Below are 24,238 nucleotides of genomic sequence, written 5' to 3' on the forward strand. Positions count from 1 at the left end.
ATTAAGCATGTTATAACAGATCTTTGTAGACTTTCTACTCTTCCTTCTCTTGTTGTACCACCAGATGAAGGGCTGATATGGTAAATTCTGGAAAACAGAGTGATGTATGATGTATATAAAATCCTTTGAGGATTTTTACCTGCTGGAAGTGAGGGAGAGTTTGATCTTACAATCAGTTAATTCTCTGTAGATTGTGGTCATCCTCTGGCAAACTTCTTCAGATGTAATCTGGTTCATCTTTTGGTTAACATGCAGAACTGAAGACTGGATTGATGATGGCACCTAATTTTTAGCTTACAGGGTTTCCTTCCCTGTGCTTTCCCCTTTCATAGCTGTTGGCTGAGCTGTTGTCACTTTGTTTTCTTTGACCTCAGCCTTTGAGCACTTGGTGCTTTATTGCTCAGCCCTCACCCACTTCCCAGGGAAAAAAAACATCACCAGAATTATTTCTGTTTCTTCCTTTGTTGTATATACTAAATTGTGGTTTTCTTTGGAAGATTGTTTTATGCAGAGCTCCCTGCCACATTCCTTCTAGTTCCCTAGAGATGTTTAACTAGAATTTGGTGTCACAGTCTTAAGAAAACCCACCTTCCTTTTGTTCCTTAAAGGGCTGGCTAGTCTTCCTCATTATCATGAGGCAACAGCAGAGCTAATGCGTAAAGATACTTTAAAAAGAGTAAGCCCCAAACCTGAGCCTTGCAGAATGGGATGTCTGGATCACTGTTGGTGACGTACCTTATCTTCTGCTTTATTTTTAGATGCTCTTCTACAACGGGTAGCAGAATTGGAAAAGGTCAATGCAGAATTTCTGCGCACAAAGCAGCAACTTGAGCAAGAATTTAATCAAAAGAGAGCAAAATTTAAGGAGTTATACCTGGCTAAGGAAGGTAAGTCCTCAGTTCTCTGAATTATGCTGAAGTTTATTGAACTTCATCTTCAAATAATCCTTGTATGAAGCATAGTCTTTTAAACAGTTATAATAAGAATGTAAGATATTCAATAGGTGACTATTGAGCATCCTAGAATGAACTTTAGAATTAAATTTAAAGATTTGCCTCATGGTTAGGAGCCAGAGCAACTTGATGTCCGTGCAGAAACACTAATAGTGAGTTTTAATCCTAATTTCCTGAATTCAGGGTGTGCTCTCTGAGCAGGAGCTGATCTGGTAAATGAAAGACATAGCCTGGATGCTGTGCTGTTTGTACTCTGTGACCTTTTTTTAATGTAGCATTTATTCATCTTAAATTTCTATCTGAGGCAGGCTGTAAGCAGACAAATGTTATAAAAGTTTTAATACCAGCCAAGGGCATCTATTTCAATAACACAATTTATAGGAAAATCTAAATCATATGAGCTCAAATATCTGATGAAGGACCAGAGAGTAGAGATAGCTGTTCTGAGAGCCAGATTGATTTTTCTAATTCTGATGATTTTCCTGTCTTTAACATATGAAAGCAGAGCCAAAACATAATGCATTAAGACTGCAGCTGCTGTATAAGCTTATGAGAGCAGAAATCCAACAGGCATAATGAAGATCAGACCATACAGCAAACCTATTTACTTGTGTTTCTAAGGCTGGATGAAAGGAAATTTAAGATACAAGACACTACTGATGAGATCAGCAATAATTCTTCCATTTTGGTACAGTCAAAAAATATAAAATAAATTGTGATAGAGGAAGAAAAAACTCCCTAACTTTCGTGGATACTGAAATGAAAGGACACCAGAGGAGAATGTACGAGCAATTGCTTTACTTTTTGTTTTTACCCCTCAAATAGTTTTTTCCCTTCTCTGTCTCCAAGACCCTTTCCTAAATGTACATTGGGGCTGTTTGGACCCATCTTTAATTCTTAACTTGAAAACTAAGAATATTAATGCTACAAAGTTTTTTTTACACAAGGATTAATGTGTAATGTTGTTTTTACACAAGGATTAATGTTCTTTTAAGTAGTTGATTAGCTTTGGGTTCTATATTCTCTATCAGGGGTGAGAGCACCAGGATTGATTTGGCTTTTTGGCCCTGAGGGAGATACATGGAGATAGGCTGGTGTTGGTTGTGTACTGGCCAGATGTTTCTCTGAAAGTGATTGCCATTGAAGCAGACTGTGTGGGCATAAAACACATACTTTGTGTTAGTGCTTTTGGAATTAATTATATATGTCTTCCAGAGCTGTTTGTTTCAGATTAGCTGAGAACTCAGGAGGATAATATGAAATTAGTTTAATTTCTGTTTATAGTTGCAACAATTAGAGAAGTAGTGGGTGTTCCATTGAATGTATCCCTTTCCTTAGCAGAAGCTCAGTTTTACCAAAGTCTTTGGTAAAGGGTGAATTAGGCTGCATATTTTTCTTATGTGAGCACTCCAAAGTGGTCACAGAGTGTTTTTCTTCAAGAAATATGAAGTGTTCCATCAAATTGAGAACCACATTGGTCCCAGACATGGGGGAAAACTGTTTTCCAGTCTGTTCGTGCCTTTTCGAGATTCATTACCAGAATGAGTTTAATAATAAGAACTGATGAAAAGCACAGCTCACTTTCATCAGGTATATTGATCCTAGTTATATCTAGTGTCTGCTTTGTGTCTGCATCTATAAGACACTCCTTTAATAAAAGCCAAGGACAAGCAAAGTCAAGAAACAGCATTCCCTGAAGATACCTGCTAACATTTGTTCAGCCATTACAGGTAGATGTTTTAATACCAGTGCTTTCTTCATTCCCTCCTGTTCTTTGCCATAGCAACTAGGGCTACCCTTCAGACTGAACTCCTTAATCAAGCTAAATGTATACAATCCTCCTTTCAGAGGACCTGAAGAGGCAGAATGCAGTGCTGCAGGCAGCCCAGGATGACCTGGGCCAGCTGCGGACCCAGCTGATGGAAGCCCACGCTGAAATGGAGAACATCAAGGCCATAGCCACAGTGTCAGAGACCACCAAGCAGGAGGCCATCGATGAGGTCAAGAGGCAGTGGCAAGAAGAAGTGGCTTCCCTCCAGGCCATCATGAAAGGTAACAATCAGCCAAGCTGCTGAGATCAGCCACCTTGATGTCTTTACGGATTTGTGCTTGCTGTTCCACGGAATACAGATGATTGTTGTGGCTTGGGAAAGCTGCGAGAAGGGCTGGATGAAGTGTAGTTCTCAAGGCTGTGAAAAGGAGCTTGATGGGTATTTTTATTGTCAACTTGAGGACAGAGTTTAGAATTCATGGCCATGGGAACCTCATGTATATGCAAAGTATTTTTGAGGGACTATGAATGTGATACTTCATCCTTCCACGAAGATAAGTATGATGTCTGTGATTTGACAAGGCTGAAAACAGCTTTAAGCTGCCAGCATGACTTTTTTTTTTTTTTCCTTCTGTGTGAACACAGTTTTGCTCTCACAGAATCAGGTCTCCCTCCAGTACTCACATGGGCCTTCCCCCAGGGCACTGACTGCACATGCTGCTCTCTCAGTCCTGGGTGGTTTTTTTCTTGTTAGTTCTGATCTGTTCCTTGTTATATTTGCACGTTGCACAGCTGTTGACATTTCTGAGACAAAGTGAATGAACAAAAGGATATGAACTGGGAACAGACTATTGCCACAAATGTCTGTTTTCTTAAAGGTTCACAGACAGGATCACACTATCCTGAGCCTAGAGCCTGTGGGCTGTGGGCAGTTTTTCCATCACCTCATTGTGCTTTTCACCCAGAACAGACAAACCTTCATGTATATTGAGTACACAAATGTCTGTTTATTTTTGATCTACAGAGATACATGAACCTAGATTAAGGCTCAGTTGTGCCAGCTGCTGTCCCTGTGTAAACATTCAGCTCCTGACCTGAGAGGGGTAGTTTGAATCCTGGGGAAATGGAAGCCATGTGAAAAGGTTGAATTTCTTTGCATTTTGGAGTACCTTTTTAAGGTTTTGGTCATTTGTTTGGATGATGTACTTTGAGGTACACAATGTGCTGCTAAGTAGGATATTAGTTGGTATGTTACCTTGAAATTAGGAGTTGCTCTGTTCTGAGGGATTGTTTCTCTCTGTTCTGTTTATGGTACTAATTGAATTTAGTTTCTTTGGATTTTTCAACTTATGTATCTGGATTTTGGGGTAGGAGACCACGGGAAGGGAGAGCTCACTGTTGTCCTAGTTTTGATTAATTATAGTAAATAATTTCAGTGGTTGGAGATGGAGTTCTTAAAGCTCTGTTCTTTAACTTACATTGAAAGCAAGTTTTGAAAATGCTGTTTTCTAGAGACTGTTCGTGACTATGAGCTCCAGTATCACCACAGGATGGAGCAGGAGCGAGCTCAGTGGAGCCAGTACCGGGAAAACATGGAGCGCGAAATTGCAGAGTTGAGGAGGAGACTGTCTGAAGGCCAGGAAGAGGAAAACCTAGAAAATGAGATGAAAAAGGTACATTGGAATGGAGTTCCTCATTTTGTGTTTGAGGACAAGCACATGTAGGGTCACACATGGGTTCATTGTGTAATTCCTGCTGTAATTCCTCAGCAATTCACACAGCCTGGTCCTGCCAGCCTTTGTTCATGGGAGTCATCATGACCTAATCCATTTGAAGCCTCAAAGGCTGTGTGTTCCTAACTGTGTACATTCAGTGGGAGAATTGTACCTGAGAAGGTGGTAAAGTTTTGCCTTCAGCTTGTAAAAACAGGCAGCCTTGTAAAGTCACTTGTCATGATGTCAAATAAGCTCAAGTAAAACCACCTTTAGATTTTTTTGGATTGACTGCAGTTTTATGAAGTTTTCTTTACACTTTTTTTTTTTCCCCCTTTTACTTCTTTTTCCAGGTCTTATTAACTTAAAATGCTCATTAAAAACCTCAGAATATCTAAGATGTCTTTCCTTTCTCTAAAGTATGCCTTGTTTGTGCATCACAGTGCTGCTGTCTCCCTAGGAAGTACAGAACCTTGCTGTCACAAAACAACAGGCTCTAGATGATGAAAAATAATTGCTCTGGAGTATGGACAGATATGGGTGTAGTTGTTCAAAGATCTGTGACTAAGAAAAGTTCATAGAAGTAGATTGAGGTGCCTTGTCTTGAGTTTGGATTTTCTTTTTTTTGTTGTTGTTGAGGTTGAAGATTTGATGTGTTTCCTTTCAGACAGGAGTGAAATTGAACCTGTCATGATAGATCAATGCTTTATAAAACTCTTTGTTTATCTTGTTATGATAACTTGCATTTTCATGAATTTCTCATCTCAGCAGGCTTACCTTAGTTTTCAAGGTGTTCTAACACAATTTAAAGTAGTGGCTGAACCCATATTCAATAAAGAAGAAGGCTGACATCTGATACTCTGCCACATCACTGCATGTCCCTGTTCCTTCTTGCTGTTAGCAGAAAAAATGCACTATAGAATGTCACAAACACTCCACATGAGAAACATTTTAGCTATATTTACTGTGTTGTAGCAAGCAATCCATGTTAGTGTTGCAAAATGGAATTTTTTTTCTGTTGCAAAATGAAAAATTTTTCTTAAGTAAAAGGGAAGAGATAGGATCCTGACTATTGCTAGTTGTAGTTGCATTATTGCTGTGGGACTGCTCTTCATGGAGCCCTGATTTCAAAGGTAAAAGTCAGGGTAAAGCCTGTTCTAATCCCACTGCAATTATAAGACATTTACTGTTTTTAAGAAAAAGTTTTAGTCTTATTAAGGACAAAAATTCTTTGGTTGAAGCTGAATGGAGGTTCAAAACTGACTCAATGTGGTGAGTCTTGTAGAAACAACCCAGAAGATGCAGAGTCCATAGTGTAAAAGTCCTGGCATTGCACTCCCATCTAATTGCCAATAAGCACTTCCAGAGAGCAATCTCTCTCAAATGATTCAGGTTTTTAATCTGAATTTACTGATTGTGTAAGTTGAAATTGCAAGCTGCTGACATGGCAGCACAGCTCACCTAAACTCAGTGGCTTCAGTAGAGAAGTTTAGCATAGCAGATAAATAACATTTTCACCTGTAGTCCTTTAAAAGGAATTTAAATATCCCTTGAGATGATCCTAGAGGAAAAGGTGATCGGTTTATTAATCTCAGGTAATAGGAGTTTGGAAAGCTTTCTAGGCCTGTAAAGCAGAGGAACATGTACCTTATGTAATAGGAGGGGGAGGGGGAAATCTGGTTTTCAGAGTGCAGCTTGAAATAATTGCTTAAACTGCTTTGCATGAGGTTTTAATCTTCTTTGTTATTATTAAACCTGTGAGGTTTTTTTTCCTCAAGGAGACTGAGAATTAGATCAAAATTAGGAAAAGGACATTCAATTTTACCTAAAAACAAACAAGCAAATCCCAAGCCCATAGAAAGGTTTGTTTGGGTAGCAAAATAATGAATATTCATGTGTCAGCAGTCAGTGTGAAAAGAGGAACTTTCTTGATCACTTGGGATGTGTTATTTGGAGACTTGTGATCAATTCCTCATGCAAAATGGCATTTGCAGCCACCAATGCTTAAACTCCATCTTTATATGTTCTTTAGTCAGAAAGAGCATATCTGATGGAACACATGCTCTAGTCTGGAAACAGCTGTTTTGCTTTTCCATGTAAATGTATTTCAGGTTGCAAATTGCTAATTTATGTAGAGAATTTATCTGTTCTGTGATTTTGTATCATAAGGCAATGATTTCCAAGAAATCATTTTCTAAGGAAACCTTGTAACTTTGTCTTCTTAATCTCCCTTCCCAACTCAAAAAAAGGTGGATATCTTGACATAATGATTAACATGCTCACCTATAGATTAATCTTTCAGAAAACTTGCCAGTGATTTATAAAAATCTGTTTTCCTGTTGGGTTGTAGTACCAGATAGGTCTGGGGTTTTTTTGTTTTCACAGCAGGATGAACTTCCCTGCACAGTCTCTGCTGGGGAATGACTGGGCTGGCTCTGGACAACAACTGCCTGGGGATGAGTTGTGCCCAAAATTTGGCCACTGGCAAAATTTGACTTGGCTTATTATTTTTTTTTTTTTAAATCAGACCTCATTTTCTGTTCAGGAAAGGATCTCTTTTGCTTTTGGAGCTGTGATGAATATACATACTCTTCTTAGCACAGTTGTGTCAAACTCTGAGTAGCAGAAGTCTGCAGAGCAGGTATTTTGTGTACAGAGAGAACAGGGAAGTACAAGGCTCCTGATAGGAATTGTGCTTATTAGTCAGGAGAGGGGAAGTTGGAAGGGGAGAGTAATCAGATTTCTGTGACGGAGTTGGTCATAAAATATGATATACAGTAAGCTATTTTTGTTGGTAATGGTGAAGAACAGTGGGATAAATTTAGAGGATTTTTAAATGGTTTAGTTCTACTTTAAAGAGAAATCTTCACATTGTGTCTGTGTGTTTTTTGCTTGTTTAATTTTTAGGGAACAATCTCAAGGTATAATGTTACTTGGGATTTTTCCAGTCAGGTGTTTGTTCCTCTGAAAATGACTTGGATTCATTTTTAGCATTTTCTCTCCATGGAGTCATTTTCCTGCTGTGGTCTGCAGGTCCCTCAGTGTGGTCTGCAGCCCCTGTGCTGGGGGAAGCAGGTTTGGCTGGGGCAGAAGTGGTTTGGGTGCTTGGTTTTTGGTCAAGGAATGAGTAAAGATGTGCTGATCATGTGTAGAATTGTGGCCGTTAACAGCCAAGTTAGGTTTAATACGAAGTTAGAAGCAAATAAACATTTTAAGGATCACACCTCTGTAAGAGTCTGAATAGCACTTCTTCGCACAGGAAATTTGGTGCTGTGGCAGCTCTTGCCACATGTGACAGTATCTGTAAGTAGCATTTTTCAACACAACAGATATTCTCATTTCATTAAAAGATTGAGTGGAGCTTTAACCTTGATTTTGGAGTCTCAGTAGTTCTGCTTTATGTCCAAGAGCGGACCCAGGGCCCAGCACTCCTTTTGTTAGCAGAGAGAGGCTGTTCTGAGTGTTTAGCTCAAGATCACACTGACCTTTAATAGGGATCCTTACAATATGTTGCAACCACAGTGTCAAACTTCAGCTCTGTTTACCAAGCAGTAAAAGCTGGAGTAATTTTTCTGTATGTGGAATGTGATACAGTTTTGTCTTTCCAGTTGGTTGCCATTCACTGGTTTTGCTTTCAGAGAACTTTCTGACTGTTTCTCTGAACTGCTTGGTTCTAACACAGGCACATTTGTTGCTCTGTACTCTGTGGTGAGCCATGTGAAACCAGGCTGGCAGTGAAATATTGCTGCAGTTATCCTGAATAATTAGAAAAGAATGTGGGGCTGTATTTAGTCCATATAAACCAGCTGTAGATAACATTAAAGGAAAAGAACTGATATGATAAATGAAATATAAAGCGATGTTGAAAGTGGAACTCGTGCTCCCATCTGTTTGAAGAATGTGACTGTTGAGCTGGTGGCTGCAAGTGCCAGGATCTGGGTGTGTGTGACAGTCACATGTCCCTGGTGTTGAATTCACTGCCAGGTGACATCCCTTGCTTTCCTCACAGTTTTTATTGGTACTCCAGCAGTGACAAAATGTAGCGGAAATAAATGAGATGTAAAGAAATTTAATTTTGTGTTGTGTTCAGAATTTTCTGTAAAGCTTTAAAATTGTAGGGTTTATATAATTGACAGGTGTTGCAATAACATTTTATTTTGTCTAGTAATTTTAAGTTAGAAAACTTCAGTGGTTAAAAACATTTTCTATTTCTCTTCCTGAAAGTCTTGCTCAGAATACGGTTGTCAATAAACTCACCAAAAACTGAAAGGCCAACAAGTAACCTCTAAAACCTGCATTGTAGTCTAGTTTTAAAACCAGACATGAGTGTTATCATTTACTGTCTTTTCTGAGGTATGAAAGGTGTCATCTTTTGAAACTCCAGCTTTGAGGCCCAGTTCCCTGCCCTCCCTCCCTCCCCTCTGAGTTCTTCCAGCAGAAGACAGAGAACAACTGAGCTGTCTGAGCCTCATGCACAAAGCCAACCCAAATTAGAATGCTGAAGTTCTCTGTGCCTTGAAGAGTTTTACTGCAGCGAGTGTTTGAGTGTTCTGCTGGCTCTTGGGGAGTCTGTGGGAGCTGCTCCTTTCACTTGGAAAGTCTCTTGTGCATCCCTGAAGGAAAGGCAGAGCGTTTAAGAAATGGGGATGTCAGGGCTGCATGTTAACATGCAGTTCTGGTTTTGAACCCTAAGTGCCATTTCTCATTTTAATTCTTGCTATTTTTACCTGTCTTGCCCTTTTTTTTTTTCCTTTCCTTGAAACAGTCCTCTAATTCTGCTGCTCTTTGATCTTCTCAGAACTACTTTTTGAAAGAAATCATGGGATAAATTGTCTATATATAGTTTGAAATATTCAGTACAGTAACACCAAAACCTGATGCTGCATCAGTAGTAATGTAAAGTTGAAAAATCATCCTGTAAAAGAGAACTGAGCTACACTAGGCATTACTGTGCAGCTCCATTTGCTTTTAGCTTTTTGAGTAAGTAACTGCATGGTCAGTACCTCATCATGCACTTCTTTTGGGTTTTTTCATATGTGCTACATGGCAGCAGGTTGTGGGACAGTTAGGCCTTTAATAATGGAAAAGTGCAAAATTTTTAAATGCTTGATCCATACATTTTCTCCCAGGCATCAAGAGTGATAGATTTGCTAACATTGTCTTTTAAAACGGATATTTGTGGCTTAACCCATACAGAGATTTTATATTTAGTTGCTTTCTGTAAATGGAGTAGTATCAACCCATTGCCACAGAGATGGCTGCTGGACTAAATAAATAGCAGTAAGATGAGCATGAAAACTGGAAGTTTAGTCAGCTTCTTTTGTTGATGTAGAGATTTTCTCCAAATGTCTCCAGTAATGGGAACTGTTGTGAAAATTCTGGTGATGAATTACAATTTACTGTCTTAACTTCAGGCTCAGGAAGATGCCGAGAAGCTGCGCTCGGTTGTGATGCCCATGGAGAAGGAGATTGCAGCCCTAAAGGAGAAACTGGCAGAAGCTGAAGAAAAAATAAAAGCAGCATCAGAGGTGAGTTGGAGCTCTAACTGGATCCTGATTTACGTCTTGCAGCATGCTAGTTTGATGCAGACAAGTCAAATTTTGTGAGAGAGAAAAAGATGTATTGGGAAACTCTTCATGCCCTTCTTGTCTCCTGTGGCTCAAATGTCATGTTTGGCCTAAATACATTTTTGCATCTTTCTGTTTTGAGAGTTGCAGTGTGTGTGTGGGTTTAGAATAAATCACACAGCTCCAGGTTTACTAGTAACAGAAAAAGCTCTGGAAGAATATCTGTTTTGCACCTCTCCCAACCACCTGGCCTCTGGTTTATTGTCACACTTGGAGCCACAAAGTCGGACTTTCCCATTTGAGAGGCTCAGAGGGTAGCAGATGGAAGGTTTGGTGTCCTGGGGCAGGAAAGCTGTCCCCACCGTCAGTGGCAGTCACAGCCCAAGGCTGTCCTGAGCCCTCCTTGGCGTCGGCGTGTCCCGTGCTGTGCTGAGGGAGATGAACAGCAGCTCTGTGCAGCCAGTCAGGAATTGCCTGAAGACTTTGGCTTTCTCTAAGATAAAACCTCCTGTGATTTCTGACTCAGCAAACCATAAAACCGAATAGTGCCATAAAGAAATCTTTCAATTTGTTTCTTGTTCCAAGATGGAATCCATTTCTCTGAGCATCATGTCTGACAGATTTTTACGTAACCCTGTCTTAAAAGGTTCTCACTGGAGATTTTGCAGGACACTCATTTCAGTTCTTTGTTAGCTTTGCTATTAAAAAAAAATCATATATTTATTCATGTACTTCTTCAATTGCTCTTTGTTGATAGATTTTCATTCCTTTTTGCAACAGTCTCTCATGAGTTGGAAAGTTTATTTTCTTGTCTGTCCCCAAGTTCTCTCTCTTAGGCTTACTTCAAGCTTGCCTCATGGAGGTTTTTTCTGACTACTATGATTACTCTATTTTGAACTAAGGAGTTCTTGGCTTATCAGCACTTATCAACTGTTTAGATCCTGGTTATTAGCACTGATTACTTCACAGTGAACTGATCTCACATCACTGCTTTCCTGAGATATTTCCCTTTTTACCATCTCTGTGCTCAGTGCTGCTGCTGCTGTGATCCAGCTGTTGTAACTGATACACTGATAGGTTTGACTTAGCAGAATTTTAATGAGTAACTTATTCAGAAATAAATACAAGCACTACTTACACACTGGTAGTTGAATATTTGTGATTTCTGCAAATAATCTGGTCCTTCAGCACCTGTACATTACCTGAACAGGTAGCACTATAACTTCTAACAAAAAGGAAATGTCTGAGAGTGTTACCCCACTGAGCTGATTATTTCCCTCTTTTTATTCAGGTTAAAGAACTGAACCATTATTTAGAAGCTGAGAAGTCGTGTAGGACAGACTTGGAGATGTATGTGGCTGTTCTCAACACACAAAAATCAGTCCTGCAAGAAGATGCAGAGAAGTTGAGGAAGGAGCTGCATGAAGGTACCTACCTACCAATAGTCCTTTGACTCTCTTCCACTGAGGATGCAAAACCCAGTGGAGCTGTGAATTCTTTTATCATTTCTTACTTAAACTTCATTAAAAGAAATTGAGAGAAGGAAGCAGCATTTTTAAATGTGAAAGGCCATAAAATGTTTGCAGAAGAATTGAATGTGGAGTTCCAGTATGACAGAAAAAAAACAGAGCCATTCATTCCCTCAAGGCTTATTGTTAAAGCATTGCAAGCTTCATTCTTGGTGAAGTGGTTTTAGGTGTGTATTGTATTTGTGCATAATTCTGAGCATTATTTCCACAATGTATAGACCTGGCTCCCTGAAGTGTGGCAGTGCTGAGTGCTGGGGTGAGTGTGGAAATATCCCTGCAGGGCACTGCAGCCCAGGGTCACTGCTGAGGAGTGAAAACCAGAACCTGCTGCTGGATTAAATAGGGATATAGAGGACAGTCGTCTGAACCTAACATTAAAAGAACCCCGAAACTGTTAGAATTCATGAATGAAGTTGAGGTATTAGTCTTCCTCACTAGGAAATCTTGAATTGACAGTAATACATCCCTAATCATGAGCCAAGTTTGGAAATTAAGAAAATGGTATTTGAAATAAGACATTATTAACCTAAATAGCTGTTGAACAATGCCTGACTGTTCTAGATTAGACCAGCAGTTCGTTTATTGCTGAAAATGCTTCTCTTTGGAAAAGATATTTAAACACTTGTGGTTCAGAGGAATTTTTTCTCTGTTTGCGTAGTTTGCCATCTCCTAGAGCAAGAGAGGCAGCAGCACAACCAGCTGAAACACACGTGGCAGAAAGCCAATGACCAGTTCCTGGAGTCCCAGAGGCTGCTGATGAGGGACATGCAGAGGATGGAGATTGTTCTCACCTCAGAGCAGCTCCGGCAGGTGGAAGAGCTGAAAAAAAAGGATCAGGTTACCTGCTGCTTTCCTCTTTTTTTTTTTTTTTTTTTTTTTTGTAATACTGTATGTTTACTGTGGTGTAACAGGTGTGGAAATGACATGTTGGAGGAGGCAAGTGTGGTAATAACTCAAAAAATGAGAACTGACAGTTTTAGCTGAAATCTCCCCTTTGAATGACAGCTGGCAGTTATAACAGACCCCATTTGGACAAGTATTTTAATATTGGTGTATGTAGGAACTCTAATGTTGCCAATAGTTAAATTAAAAAGTAAGAATATCCAGAAATCAATCTTGGAGGAAGAAATAGTCTTCTATTGTCTGAGTTAAGGATGTCAGCAAGTTTCACTTCTTTCTAGGTTTTTTCAGTCTTCCAGTACAGATCTTAGGCATAAATTAAGACTTTCCTTTTAAATTATCTTATGCAAGTGATTGTATATACTTATGACTTAGTGATCTAATATATTTTTTTCTTGATTCCTTATATTCCAACATTTAGTGGTCAAGGCACTTCCTGTTTCAATTTTTTTTAATGTCGATGCTTGTGTAATGGCATGAAAATTTTAAAAAAGGTGTACTATGTTATATATTTATATTCTATACAATAGCCAATGTACCAGCTAGTTTTGTTACTTGCTAATATTTTATAATTAGAATTTTAAACTAGGTAATATGCTTTTTGAATAAAATCATTCTAGAACATGAATCGGCCACTAAACTTGCACAGTAAGTTCTCACTTAAGTCGGTTTAGGTGAAATGAACACTGTATTTATTAACTAAAAGAATACTTCGGTAATTTAACCAAAATAATGCTTTTCAGTGTCTTCTGTGTAGCTGCGTTTGTCATGAAAGCTGATGTCATGACCACTATGGCAAAACCGAATCCTTTTTTCTGTGTATTCTCTATTAACCACTGATTTTTAGGAAGAAGATGAACAGCAAAGGCTTAGCAAGAGAAAGGAGGAGAAGCAGAAAGATTCAGATGATGAAACAAAGGCTTCATGTTCTCTGGCCCCTGAAGAAACCCTTACCCAGCTCTCTAATGAAGAGGTAAACCAATAGAATCTTTCACTTGCACTTGGGGCATTCCTCAGGGTGTTCATTGCAAATACAAATGCAAAATTACAGCCCTCTGTTCTCTGTAGCTTCTCATCCTATTAAGCAATAAAAAATCCTCAGAGTTGCAGTTAAATCTATAAATCCTAATTAAGATTAGAAGAACAATACTGCACCATCCTGAGAGGTGCCATTAAAAATGGTAATTTACATTTTGTATTCTGGAGGTTAACTGCTGATAGATTCTCTTGGGATTTCTAAGCACTTTTTAACACCCCTAAATGTACAGGATTAAGCCAGTTATATCTGAACATTCAGTAAGTGTTGTAGCTACTTTGCTAAGCAAATTATTGAATTCTGTACTTATCATTTCTCAGGGTCCATTTTGGTTTTGTGAGTCAAATGAAGGAAAAATTAATAAAAACCCACGAAGTTTTTGTGCTACAGGAGCTTATTTAACCTTCAAGAGACTTGAGAATTTTCAGAGTGCGACGGTGTTTTGCTGGTTTTTTTTATGATTTTTGAAGGGGAAAAAAGTATATATTTCAATATATGTATTCTGAAGCAATTAATTTAGTTTTATCAAGGATTTATAACAATTCAGGATGCAGAAGTGTTCAGAATCAGGAGATCTAAATGTAACTGAGATCTGGTTCTACTCTTTAGCCTTGTATCTTCCATGACCAGATATGCAAATGAGGCTCATTGGTGAGGAACAAAAATTTATCTTCTGATGTTTTCTTTAATCTCAGTTCCTAGCATATTCTTCACTCCATCATTCACAACATTTATTTGATTCTAAGATTTATACATAATGGAAAATTTGCGTTTTTAGAAGGAGCATAATTTTCAGAGTGGTTTGGGTTTGTATATGTGTTTGGTTTTGTTATTTATGACCTTTTTAGCTGTTCAGAATATGTTTTATATGTTGTAGTCAGTCATATTATTCATCAGTTCTTACAACTTGATATAATTTGTTATAACTTCTAAGATAATCTCTCTTAGGCAGTTTGCAGTACAAACAGATGATTTGTTAATATTGTTTTGGTTATCACAGAACAGCTGTAGCTTGAAAACCCAGTTTTATGTAAGTCTGTATTCTCTTGACTTTTTTATTATGAACTTCTATATATACATGCAAATATAAATATTACACCTAAAAATGATTAAAACAAGGCATTTACAACAGTCATAAAACAGTAGTACATGATATATATACACATCTATTATAGGTTATAAGCACTTATATGAAGTGCTAGCAGCCTGCTGGTCTCTGGACCTATTTCAGAAATGATGATTTTTCTCAAGAGGCTGGTGCCAGTCTTACTTCCTTATGTGTCTAATGGCAAAGCAGAAGTGCATAATATTTTGGAAGGTATTTTGAAAGCAGTCATGTGCTTTTTAAATAAAGCATTACTGCTCTCTTTTCAGTGCTACAGAAAACAAAAATAGATCGAGAGGCTCCATGTGCCTGATACACATCACAGGACAATTTGTGTGGCTTTTGGTTGCTGGCATTCCCCAGGATACCTTTGTGTCTAAGCTGAGCCTTTTCCCTTTTCTTTTTATTTTATATACAAATAATCTTGTGAAGAAAATATTTTGGTATTTTTTTCAGACACTCAAAAGCAGAAAAGAAAAATAGAAGAACATATACTTGTCAGTAGAGAATAGATTTCGAGTGTATTTTTCTCTATTTTTGTGTTAATACAAAGTGTTTTGTTTTATGAAAGACTTCTGAATTTCTTTTTGCAAGTGGAGTATCTGCCTTCTGTTGGGTAGATTATGGTTGTAGAGGGGATTTGCAAGTGCATCTCTTGAAGCATCTTGCCTCAAATACTGGAAGCTGGAAGGTGACCGTGTCCTTGCTTGTCTGGCAGGAAGGTAGTCTTACAGAAGCACTCTGTTAACAGAAGACTTTTTTACTTGTTTTATTTGTTTTTAAATTCTAGCTGGTTCATTTCAGTTCTGTCCCTTCCTCTGTGATCCTAAACTTAGAGAGCAGATCTTCCTGCCAAAGAAATTAAAGCTTGAGTTTGCCATGCCTGATAATTAGTGACCAGAATTCCTCCTGTACCACTAAAATGGAGTAAATTATTTTTTTTTTATTCCTTGATTTTCAATTCCAGGTGCATGTGAATAGCACCCATGGCTCAGTCCATTCCCTGGATGCAGACTTGCTTCTCTCCTCTGGCGAATCCTTCAACAAACCAGACACTGATATGTTTAAAGATGGACTACGGAGAGCACAGTCAACAGACAGTCTGGGCACGTCTGGATCTTTACAGTCCAAAGCTTTAGGATACAACAACAAAGCAAAATCTGCTGGGAACCTGGATGAGTCAGATTTTGGACCACTTGTTGGAGCAGACTCAGTGTCTGAGAACTTTGATACGGCTTCCCTCGGATCCCTGCAAATGCCTAGCGGGTTCATGTTGACCAAAGATCAGGAAAAAGCAATCAAAGCAATGACACCAGAGCAAGAAGAGACTGCTTCCCTGCTCTCCAGTGTCACCCAGGGCATGGAGAGTGCTTATGTGTCCCCCAGCGGGTACCGCCTGGTCAGCGAGACCGAGTGGAACCTGCTGCAGAAGGAGGTGAGTCCACAGCTCTGCCTCCTTTGCCCAGAGCCAGGTGTGAAGGGAAGAGGTCACATCCAGCACAGCTCTTCACTTTCCCCTCTTGGAATGCTTCTGTAGGTAAAACACATCCAGTGTCAGGTGTATGAGCTGGCCCTGCTCATGGAACAGCTTCACTAAACACAAGATGCTTTGGATTTTGAGGAGGGTCTGGCAGAGGTGGCTGTTGAACTCAGTGTTTCCTGAGAGGGTGAAAAAAGGTGGGCGAACTTAATAGGACAAAATGGGAAGCTGAGGAAAGGACATTAGTGAAGCTGGGGATGAGTAGGAGAGGGCAGGAAGCAGCAGAGCTGGGGATGCTGCTCTTTGTGCCAGGGGCCTTTGCTGAGGGCTGTGCACAGGAAACACTTTGGAAATGAGCAGCCAAACTATGCCCAGCACACAAAGTGGCACAGTGAGGCTCCAGGAAATTGTTGAGGCCTTGCTTCATCAGAAACCCATTTCTGAGAGCAACAAGCAGCAGATCAGATAAAGGCCTGGGCCAGTCAGTTGCACTGTGGATGACCAAGGAAATTGTTGCTTCTGAGTGTTCTGCCTGTCAGTTTTTCAGCAGCTTTATATGATGCCAGTTCAAAGCTTGCATTTGGTTTCTTGCTAAAAAGGGGAGTATTTGGGGTTTCCTGTGGTTTCTCTGTCAGAGGAAGAGAGGCCAAGGAGCAACACTTTAGAGGGAAGAAAAGATGAGGGGAGATAATAATCCATACTGGGTGAAAAGGGAGACAAGATGGGAGTAAAAAAATACATATATATATATATATATATATAAGACTGTAGTGAAGGAGAAAAGGCTCGATGAAAGATGAACTAAAGAACTACTGATTTTTTTTTTCTCAATTTGTTGAAATTTAACTTAGTGCAAATCATTGCTTAGGAGGTTTCTCCAAACCTGTTGTAAAGTTGTGTTGTTGTTGTTGTTGTTTTCCTACTGATTTGCTATACCTGGAGAAATTACAGCATCCTGAGCTCAGAACTGAGCTAAATCCCTACTCTTGAGTGTTTCCTTGCCCTGTTGACGTTTTGATGACATTTCAGCCATGTCTCAGTATCCAGAACAGAAATGGAGCTGCCCACGTGTTCTGGAGGCAGGAGCACACACTGGGGTGTGAATGCCTCTTGCTGTGGGTTGGACATGGAGCAGCAAATACAAACACAGATTCAGCTCAAACTTGACCTGCAGCTGGAATTTTGATAAAACTTTGATTTGTCCCCTTGGCCAAAACCATTGCAGCTCCAGAATGACAGCAGGTTTACTCTTGGTTTCCCTGCTGCCCACTCCAACACTGTTATTTTCTTCTCTCCTGTTTGGTTTCTGTTTGTCAAAAGGACACAACAGTGGCTCGATGAACCCTTTGTGTCATGGCTTTTTGTGCTAATGGTGGGGCCCATGGCAGGAAAAGCAGATATCCCACAGCTGACCCGAGTTATCCTTCACTTTTGGAGCAGCTCAATCCTGCCATTACATGATTCTGCCACTGTCTTTTGTCTGCAATGTTTTGTGGGCACACCACACACCTGAGTGTGTGTAGCATTCCTGCATTCCCTGGAGACTCCCCTGGGCTGATGGCAGGTGCTGCCTCTGTGTTGTGCAGGTGCAGAATGCAGGGAACAAGCTGGGCAGGCGCTGTGACATGTGCTCCAATTATGAGAAGCAGTTGCAAGGTATCCAGATCCAGGAGGCTGAGACCAGAGACCAGGTGGGATTTCTTCTCTCATTGCTTCAGCCATGCTTTTGCAGCTTTTTGAGCTGTTGAGGGTGCAGCAAAGAACCATCTGCTGTTTTATTCATTGATTTTAATTGAACAGTACATACTGGAATACTTGACATGTTATTGATATAACTTGATTTGTTATTCATGTGTGGTCGTGAGCACCAACATGTATCTATTTCTTAGGGATTCACCTTGAGAACCCATTTATTTGTTGCTGTAAGACCATGCAGTAAGGGCATTGTTCTATAAAAAGTATTATGCCCATGCTGAAGTCAGTATCTTTAATAATTTATATTTTAAAATGCTTGTCAGGCATTAAATTCTATTATCTTTGATACTGTAAGAACTGTTAACAGAAAAGGACCTCATCCTAGCAGCATAAAATGACTTTCAATTCTTGGAGGATATTTGTTTCCTGCCGTATACCAAAGAACAATTTTCAGATGGGTGTGGAAGGCATGAGTCACATTCTGCTTTGAAATAAGTGATTGAAGTCATTACATGGCCATGGTCCAGTGCAGTTTGATGTCCCATGTTTCCTTAGAGGGATAATCTCTGCTGGAGGCTGTTTCAGCAGCAAAGGAACTTCTGGGTTGCACAGGATTTTTGAGGGATTTTACATTGTGGTTTGAGTAGTGAAAAGATTCAGGAAATAAATGCTCCCCAAGAGAATGGAAAGTGATTTTTTTTTTTTTTTTTTTTTTTTTTTTTTTTTTTTTTTTTTTTTTTTTTTTTTTTTTTTTTTTTTTTTTTGTGACAACGCAGGTGAAGAAGCTGCAGGTGATGCTGAGGCAGGCTAATGACCAGCTGGAAAAGACAATGAAAGATAAACAGGAATTGGAGGATTACATGAAACAAAGTGCTGAAGACTCCTCTAATCAGGTACAAGGATTTGGTAATTGAGATCCAGGAATGATGAAATGTTCTGCAAAAGTATATAACAAGAACTTGTGTTTTATTAAAAATGTTGAGCTACTGGCTGTAGAGGCAACACAAATGAGAATTTCTAGGGTTAGTTATGCTCCACCTGAGTCTGACACAGTTTCTAGATAAATCTGTTGTGTCTCAAAAATTGTGTTACCCAATTTTGGCTTAAAATATCATCTCTAATACTGAAATCCATTACAGAGTGGCAGTAGAAGTTTAAGTAATGTTTAGGTTTTGGAGTGACCTGTGTCTGAAATGACCCAAACATGCAAACCCTGTGCTCTGGGCCTTGATGCTTGAGGAGTGGTTCTGTTCCACCACCTGCTCTTCTCAACACTTGACACCCAGTTAATGGACTTGTGGTGAGGAATGCAGTAATGAGGAGCAGAGCAGGCCAAAATAGGCACTGAACTCCTTTAAAATAATAGCCCAGTCTCAGATGTGTACCTAATTCTTCTGGAACAGTGAAGCCAAATATAATGGGTGGTAGTTATAGTTAAATTAAAAAGAAAGAAAAAAGTCATAATCTTTGGCCTATTAAAGCTTACAATAGTAGGTACATGCTGTGTACAAGACACTGAATTTACTTCACTTGGGCTGGAACTTTCTTCCATCCCACACAGTATTTTTTCTTACTGAAGAAACAGTCATTAGACAAAGTCCAGCTTAGACAACAGGAATATGTTTATATGTTCTTCTGGCTGTACCAGGGTGCTGTTAATTAAGTAATGATTAATCTTACATGTGTTGTTGTGGAATGACTTGTAAAGTTTTTGAAGGTGAGTGCTTCTAGAGAAAGGTATAAAAATTTAAAAAATGCTGAAATCTTAGATAAAAAATCTTCAGTTTCTCTTCAGTGTCTCTGAAATGGCTTACATGTAAATTTTATTAGAATTAACTGTTGATTCAGAGTTTGGTAAATAAAATAGAAAAATATTGTTGGTGCAGAAACACAGCATCTGTTCTTACTGCCTGGAGCTGCTTTCTTGCTTCACTGAGTGAAGAATTAACATAAATTTCAGTGGTTTAGTTTGAAATTTCTAAGTACCTGTTAGTAATGATAACAGACAAAAGAACTTATTTCTTTTTCAGAATCTGCTCCATGCTTTATTTCTTACATGTCTGTCTGTGTTTTCTTTTTTAAGATCTCCTTGCTCATGGCCAAGTGTCAGAAGTCAGAGAATTTCCTCAGTGAGCTGCAGCAGGCGTTTCTGCAAGCCAAGAGAAGTGTCCAGGAGCAAATGGTAAGACAGTCTAATTCCAGAGATCCATGGCCAGCCCTGTTTGAGTGACCTGGGAGCTCAGTGTGTCTGTAAAAGGCTCTGTCTGCCCAGCCAGGGGTGGCTGCAGAGGGCTGAGCATCTTCACTTGCAAAGGGCCTGGTCCAGTGAGCCCTGATGGTGAGTGCTGGAGCTGGAGCAGTTTGTGTCACTGTGTGCTGCTGTCTGTGTTCATGCAGGAGCATGGAGATCACTGGCCTGCTTCTCTTTTCCTTATTCATGATCTAATTCCTTGTCTCTTTGGTATCTTAACTTCACCTCTAATCTGAAGACAGTAGATTTTCTCAAGACTCTTTTTTAGGATTCATCACAAGCACCATCATTAGTGAATATTTTCTCAGGTTTTGGAGATGAATGCTCAGCGTTGTTGCAAGTCAGACTTAAAATAGCAGCCCTAACACCCAGAGAGAGATTATGTATGGGAACTTCATTTTTTAAAATTATTTTTGAGCATCTTGTTGGAATTAAACCAGAGAATAGGAAGAGGACCTCATGTTCTAAAACTAAGTTGGACTTCCTTAGAGTAATTCATTCCTTTCCATATCAGAATCAAGTTTCTTCTTTTTTTCCTCCCTGGCTCAGCATTTTTGGGGGACCAAGAGAATTCATCCTCATGAACCTCAGTATTGCATTTTGGGGCCTGGGATTGTGTGTAGCACATCAGGACATTGCTGGCAGAGATGCTCTGCATGAGAACACGTCTGGTGCATGTGCAGGAGATTCAGAAAATGTGTTGGTCTGAGTCTGCTTCTCCTGCTGCCCCCTGTAACACAGCTCCTGACAATGCTCAGGTCCGTGCTTCCCCATTTCCATTCCTCTTGGAAAACTCCACTGGATTTTTTTTTTCTTTTGTAATGCAGGCAAAGCCATGTCTTCTTCATCCTTTTTCTTTCCAGCTGTTCTGATGCTCTCCTGGGAGGACAGTGGGAGGTAGACACACACCATGGAAAGTTTAATGGTGAATGTTTCAGGTTTTTGGATAATGTGCTCTTACAGCTGAGTGCTGAGGTGATGTTGAACATCTCTGCAGTTCCTGAAAGCAGCTGTGATTCCCTGTTCTCCTTCCCCTCCATGAACACAGCCAGCAATGGATAAACACAGGAGAAAAGTGGGAGACTGAACAAAGATGTATTTATCACTTGCTTCCTTCTCTCTGCCTGGACACTTAAAGTTGACTTTGCTTTTATTTCTGGTGCATAGGCCAGGCAAGAGGCCTGTTGATCCACAGCATCATTTCGTTTCCCTTCTTCACAAAGAATATCAATTCACCAGACTTTTGAAAGCAGTGGTAGTAAATGGGGCAGAAGAGATCTGAGCATGACCCTAAGTGTGAATTTATACTTTCCTTTGCATTGTAGGCTGTCCTGACACAGTCAAGGGAGCAGGTTTCAGAAGAGTTGGTGAGACTGCAAAAAGATAATGAAAGTCTTCAAGGAAAACACAGCTTGCATGTGTCCTTACAGCAGGCTGAAGATTTCATTCTACCAGAAGCAGCAGAGGTAAAACATTTTAAAATCATTAACACTAACAGTGCTTGTGACTTGATCTCACTGGAACATTATTCTTTATCAAAAAGCTGTCTCAAATAGCACAAAGGACAGTTATTGGGATTTTAACCCTGTGATGGACAAAGCCAGCAGTGTGATCCCCCTGTGCCCATGGCTGCTTCAGGGCATGGATGGGTTGTAACACCACTTAACTGTGGCCTGGCAGCTGCTGTGTGGTCAGTGGAGTGCGGGTTTGGCCCAATTCAACCAGTTCAAGCTGCATTTTCCAACTGGGCACACAAATGTCAGCAGGGCCCCAAGTGTATTGATTCAGCAATTCAAGTGAAGTCAGTCACTTCTGTCAAGACCAGTTATAATCCAAAGCCTTGAATAATGATAAGCCTTATCACCCCTTTCATGGCCACTCCCTTCTTTTAAACTAAAGGATTTGGTGTGGCTGAAGGGCAGAGGGAGCATCATAAACCCCTGGGGATGTGAATCTTGCCATGTTCTCATTTCCTGTGGCCAAGCAGACTGTGACAGCAATTCCTTGCTGAAAGCAGGCTCTGGGATGTCAGGACAGGGAGTGATTTGAGTTCCCAAACTGCCACAGGCAGCACAGCTTTGCCCTTGTGCCCTTTCCCCAGTGCTGGGGCGTGGCACAGCAAAATGCATATCTCTGCTAATCCCTGATCCAGGAGCTCCGGGAGCTGATCCTCAAGTACAGGGAAGACATCATCAGTGTGAGGACAGCAGCTGATCACCTCGAGGAGAAGCTGAAGGCAGAGATCCTCTTCTTGAAAGAACAGATCCAAGCTGAACAATATTTGAAAGAAAATATAGAAGAAACTCTGCAGCTGGAAATAGAGAATTGCAAAGAGGAAATAGGTGAGTAGGGGTGAAATGGTCTCAAAATAGGAATATGAGAAATTTATAAGGTGCACAGAGACTTGATTTTGTAGCAGATTTGTCTGAATTCTAAATACACTTTTGAAAGCAGAGACACCAAGGCTGTGCAGCTGAAAACAAAAGCACAATTATTTGTTTGCTTTTGAGGTACCTTTGATGTAACACAAGCTTAATTCTCCTTTAAGTATTAACAGAAGTAAACAGGGTATGAACAATTTCCTGTGCTTCTTGCATTTAAGTTTAATATTCGTGTTTTTCAGCTTCCATTTCCAGTTTAAAAGCTGAACTGGAAAGAATAAAAGTGGAAAAGGAACAGGTAAGAAGCCCTTTCACTGTGGGATTTTTAGGTTTGGTGATGTGGGTTTTTTAATAAAGCTTTTTGTTTCTCTTGTATTGGTGCCAGTGTAGGAGTAGACACATTCATAGTTCTGTTCCTTAAAAGGTGTTTGATTTGTTTTATTAATCTGTAACCTAAATATTGGATTAACTAATTCGTAATACTAGACTACCTAACACTGATCTAAATGTCAGGTTTGGACATTTCTCTCCAGCTCCAAAAGTAAATAAATGGAGAGAAAGTGATGTTATTCAGATGTTTTCTCTGCCCCTAGAAGAGATTATTTAAATGTGTTTCTGAGTCCCTGAGTCCCTTCAGTATCTGAAAGATACTTAGACTTCCTTATGGAGGGACTGTGGGAGATGGAAATGCTAGGAAGTTTAATTTTTTTTAATATATATTATTATTCTACAGTTGGAAAGTTCTTCACAGGAAAACCTGCAGCAGCTGGAGAGTCTGCAGGAGGCAAAGAATGCTCTAGAAGAACAGCTGAAGAAGGAGACTGCAGCAAAGGTAGCTATGATGTCTGGATGTGAAGTGTATCTGCATCTTTTGTGATTTTGTGATGAGCAGCTGTGTCAGAGAATGTGGCACTACCTAAGAATGAAAAAAAGCAGCTTTTGAATGTTGGCAAGAAACTGGCAGGGCAGTAATGTCCTTTGGATGTGGTTTCAGTCCTCACCCTGTTTTCACTGGGACTGTGTAAAGTCTGAATTGCTGCTGACCTGAACATCCCTTGGGTTCCCTCCCAAGTGAAGGCTCAGCAACATTCCTGCCTGCGGAGAGTCCTGAGAGCCAAACCTTGGCTTGAATGCTTTGGTGCTTTTGAAGAAAGGCTTTTTTGTGGTTGCTGTAGGAAGGGGCTCCACTTCAGCACTCAGGTGAATTAATTGTGATCTGAACTCTCACTCCCTGCCCTCTCTTCTTGTGGTTTTGGGTTTTTGTGTCCTTTTCCCAACACTTCTCTGACTAAAGCTCAGGACAGCAAGACAATTACACTGCCAGCAGCAAATTACTGCCCTTACCATGAACTTACTTCACTAAAACTCTGCCTTTGTATTTGAGATCCCTGCCCCTGGTGCTGTTAAAGGACTTTGGGCTTTTTCATACTTAAACCAGTCTATTGGCACCTGTTAATGGGTATTAGCCCCTGATTTTGCACTTTGGAAAACTGAAGTGTAAAAAGACTGGTTTAGTTTGTTGCCAAGGCCCTGTGAATACTGTGCTGCTTTTCTCTGGTATCATTATTTTAATCAGTTTATACAAGTTGCTAATTTTTATTCAGTTCAAGCATAAAGAACCTTTTCCTCCTCAGGCCAACCTTGAGCAGCTGGTGTTTGAAGAGAAGAACAAAGCTCAGCGGTTGCAGACTGAATTAGATGTCAGTGAGCAAGTGCAGAGAGACTTTGTGAAGCTTTCTCAGACACTTCAGGTAAGAGAGTCCAATCAATGTGTAAGGGCTACTTTAGTTTCATTATTTCTCCAGACCTGTGTAAAAAAAAGAAATAGCAGTTATAAATTTTCTTATGTTGGTATTTA

At 39.8% G+C, this 24,238-nt stretch overlaps 1 protein-coding gene across 2 annotated transcripts in view; it reads left to right on the plus strand.

The window, feature by feature from the left end:
* RABEP1 (rabaptin, RAB GTPase binding effector protein 1) overlaps positions 1 to 24,238 on the plus strand; it is a 47,403-nt gene that overhangs the window by 17,483 nt on the left and 5,682 nt on the right. For both annotated transcript variants that reach the window (XM_083875341.1, XM_083875340.1), the window contains exons 2-17: positions 759 to 887; positions 2,802 to 3,005; positions 4,237 to 4,397; positions 9,851 to 9,964; positions 11,295 to 11,430; positions 12,191 to 12,369; positions 13,280 to 13,405; positions 15,541 to 16,008; positions 17,640 to 17,744; positions 18,525 to 18,641; positions 19,832 to 19,930; positions 21,325 to 21,465; positions 22,152 to 22,341; positions 22,623 to 22,678; positions 23,114 to 23,212; positions 24,015 to 24,131. In XM_083875341.1, the coding sequence (XP_083731467.1) occupies positions 759 to 887; positions 2,802 to 3,005; positions 4,237 to 4,397; positions 9,851 to 9,964; positions 11,295 to 11,430; positions 12,191 to 12,369; positions 13,280 to 13,405; positions 15,541 to 16,008; positions 17,640 to 17,744; positions 18,525 to 18,641; positions 19,832 to 19,930; positions 21,325 to 21,465; positions 22,152 to 22,341; positions 22,623 to 22,678; positions 23,114 to 23,212; positions 24,015 to 24,131 (2,441 nt within the window). The remainder of the gene's footprint in view (positions 1 to 758; positions 888 to 2,801; positions 3,006 to 4,236; positions 4,398 to 9,850; positions 9,965 to 11,294; positions 11,431 to 12,190; positions 12,370 to 13,279; positions 13,406 to 15,540; positions 16,009 to 17,639; positions 17,745 to 18,524; positions 18,642 to 19,831; positions 19,931 to 21,324; positions 21,466 to 22,151; positions 22,342 to 22,622; positions 22,679 to 23,113; positions 23,213 to 24,014; positions 24,132 to 24,238) is intronic.

The sequence above is a fragment of the Zosterops lateralis genome (assembly GCF_965231275.1).
Source record: "Zosterops lateralis genome assembly, chromosome: 19".
Classification (NCBI taxonomy): Eukaryota; Metazoa; Chordata; class Aves; order Passeriformes; family Zosteropidae; genus Zosterops; species Zosterops lateralis.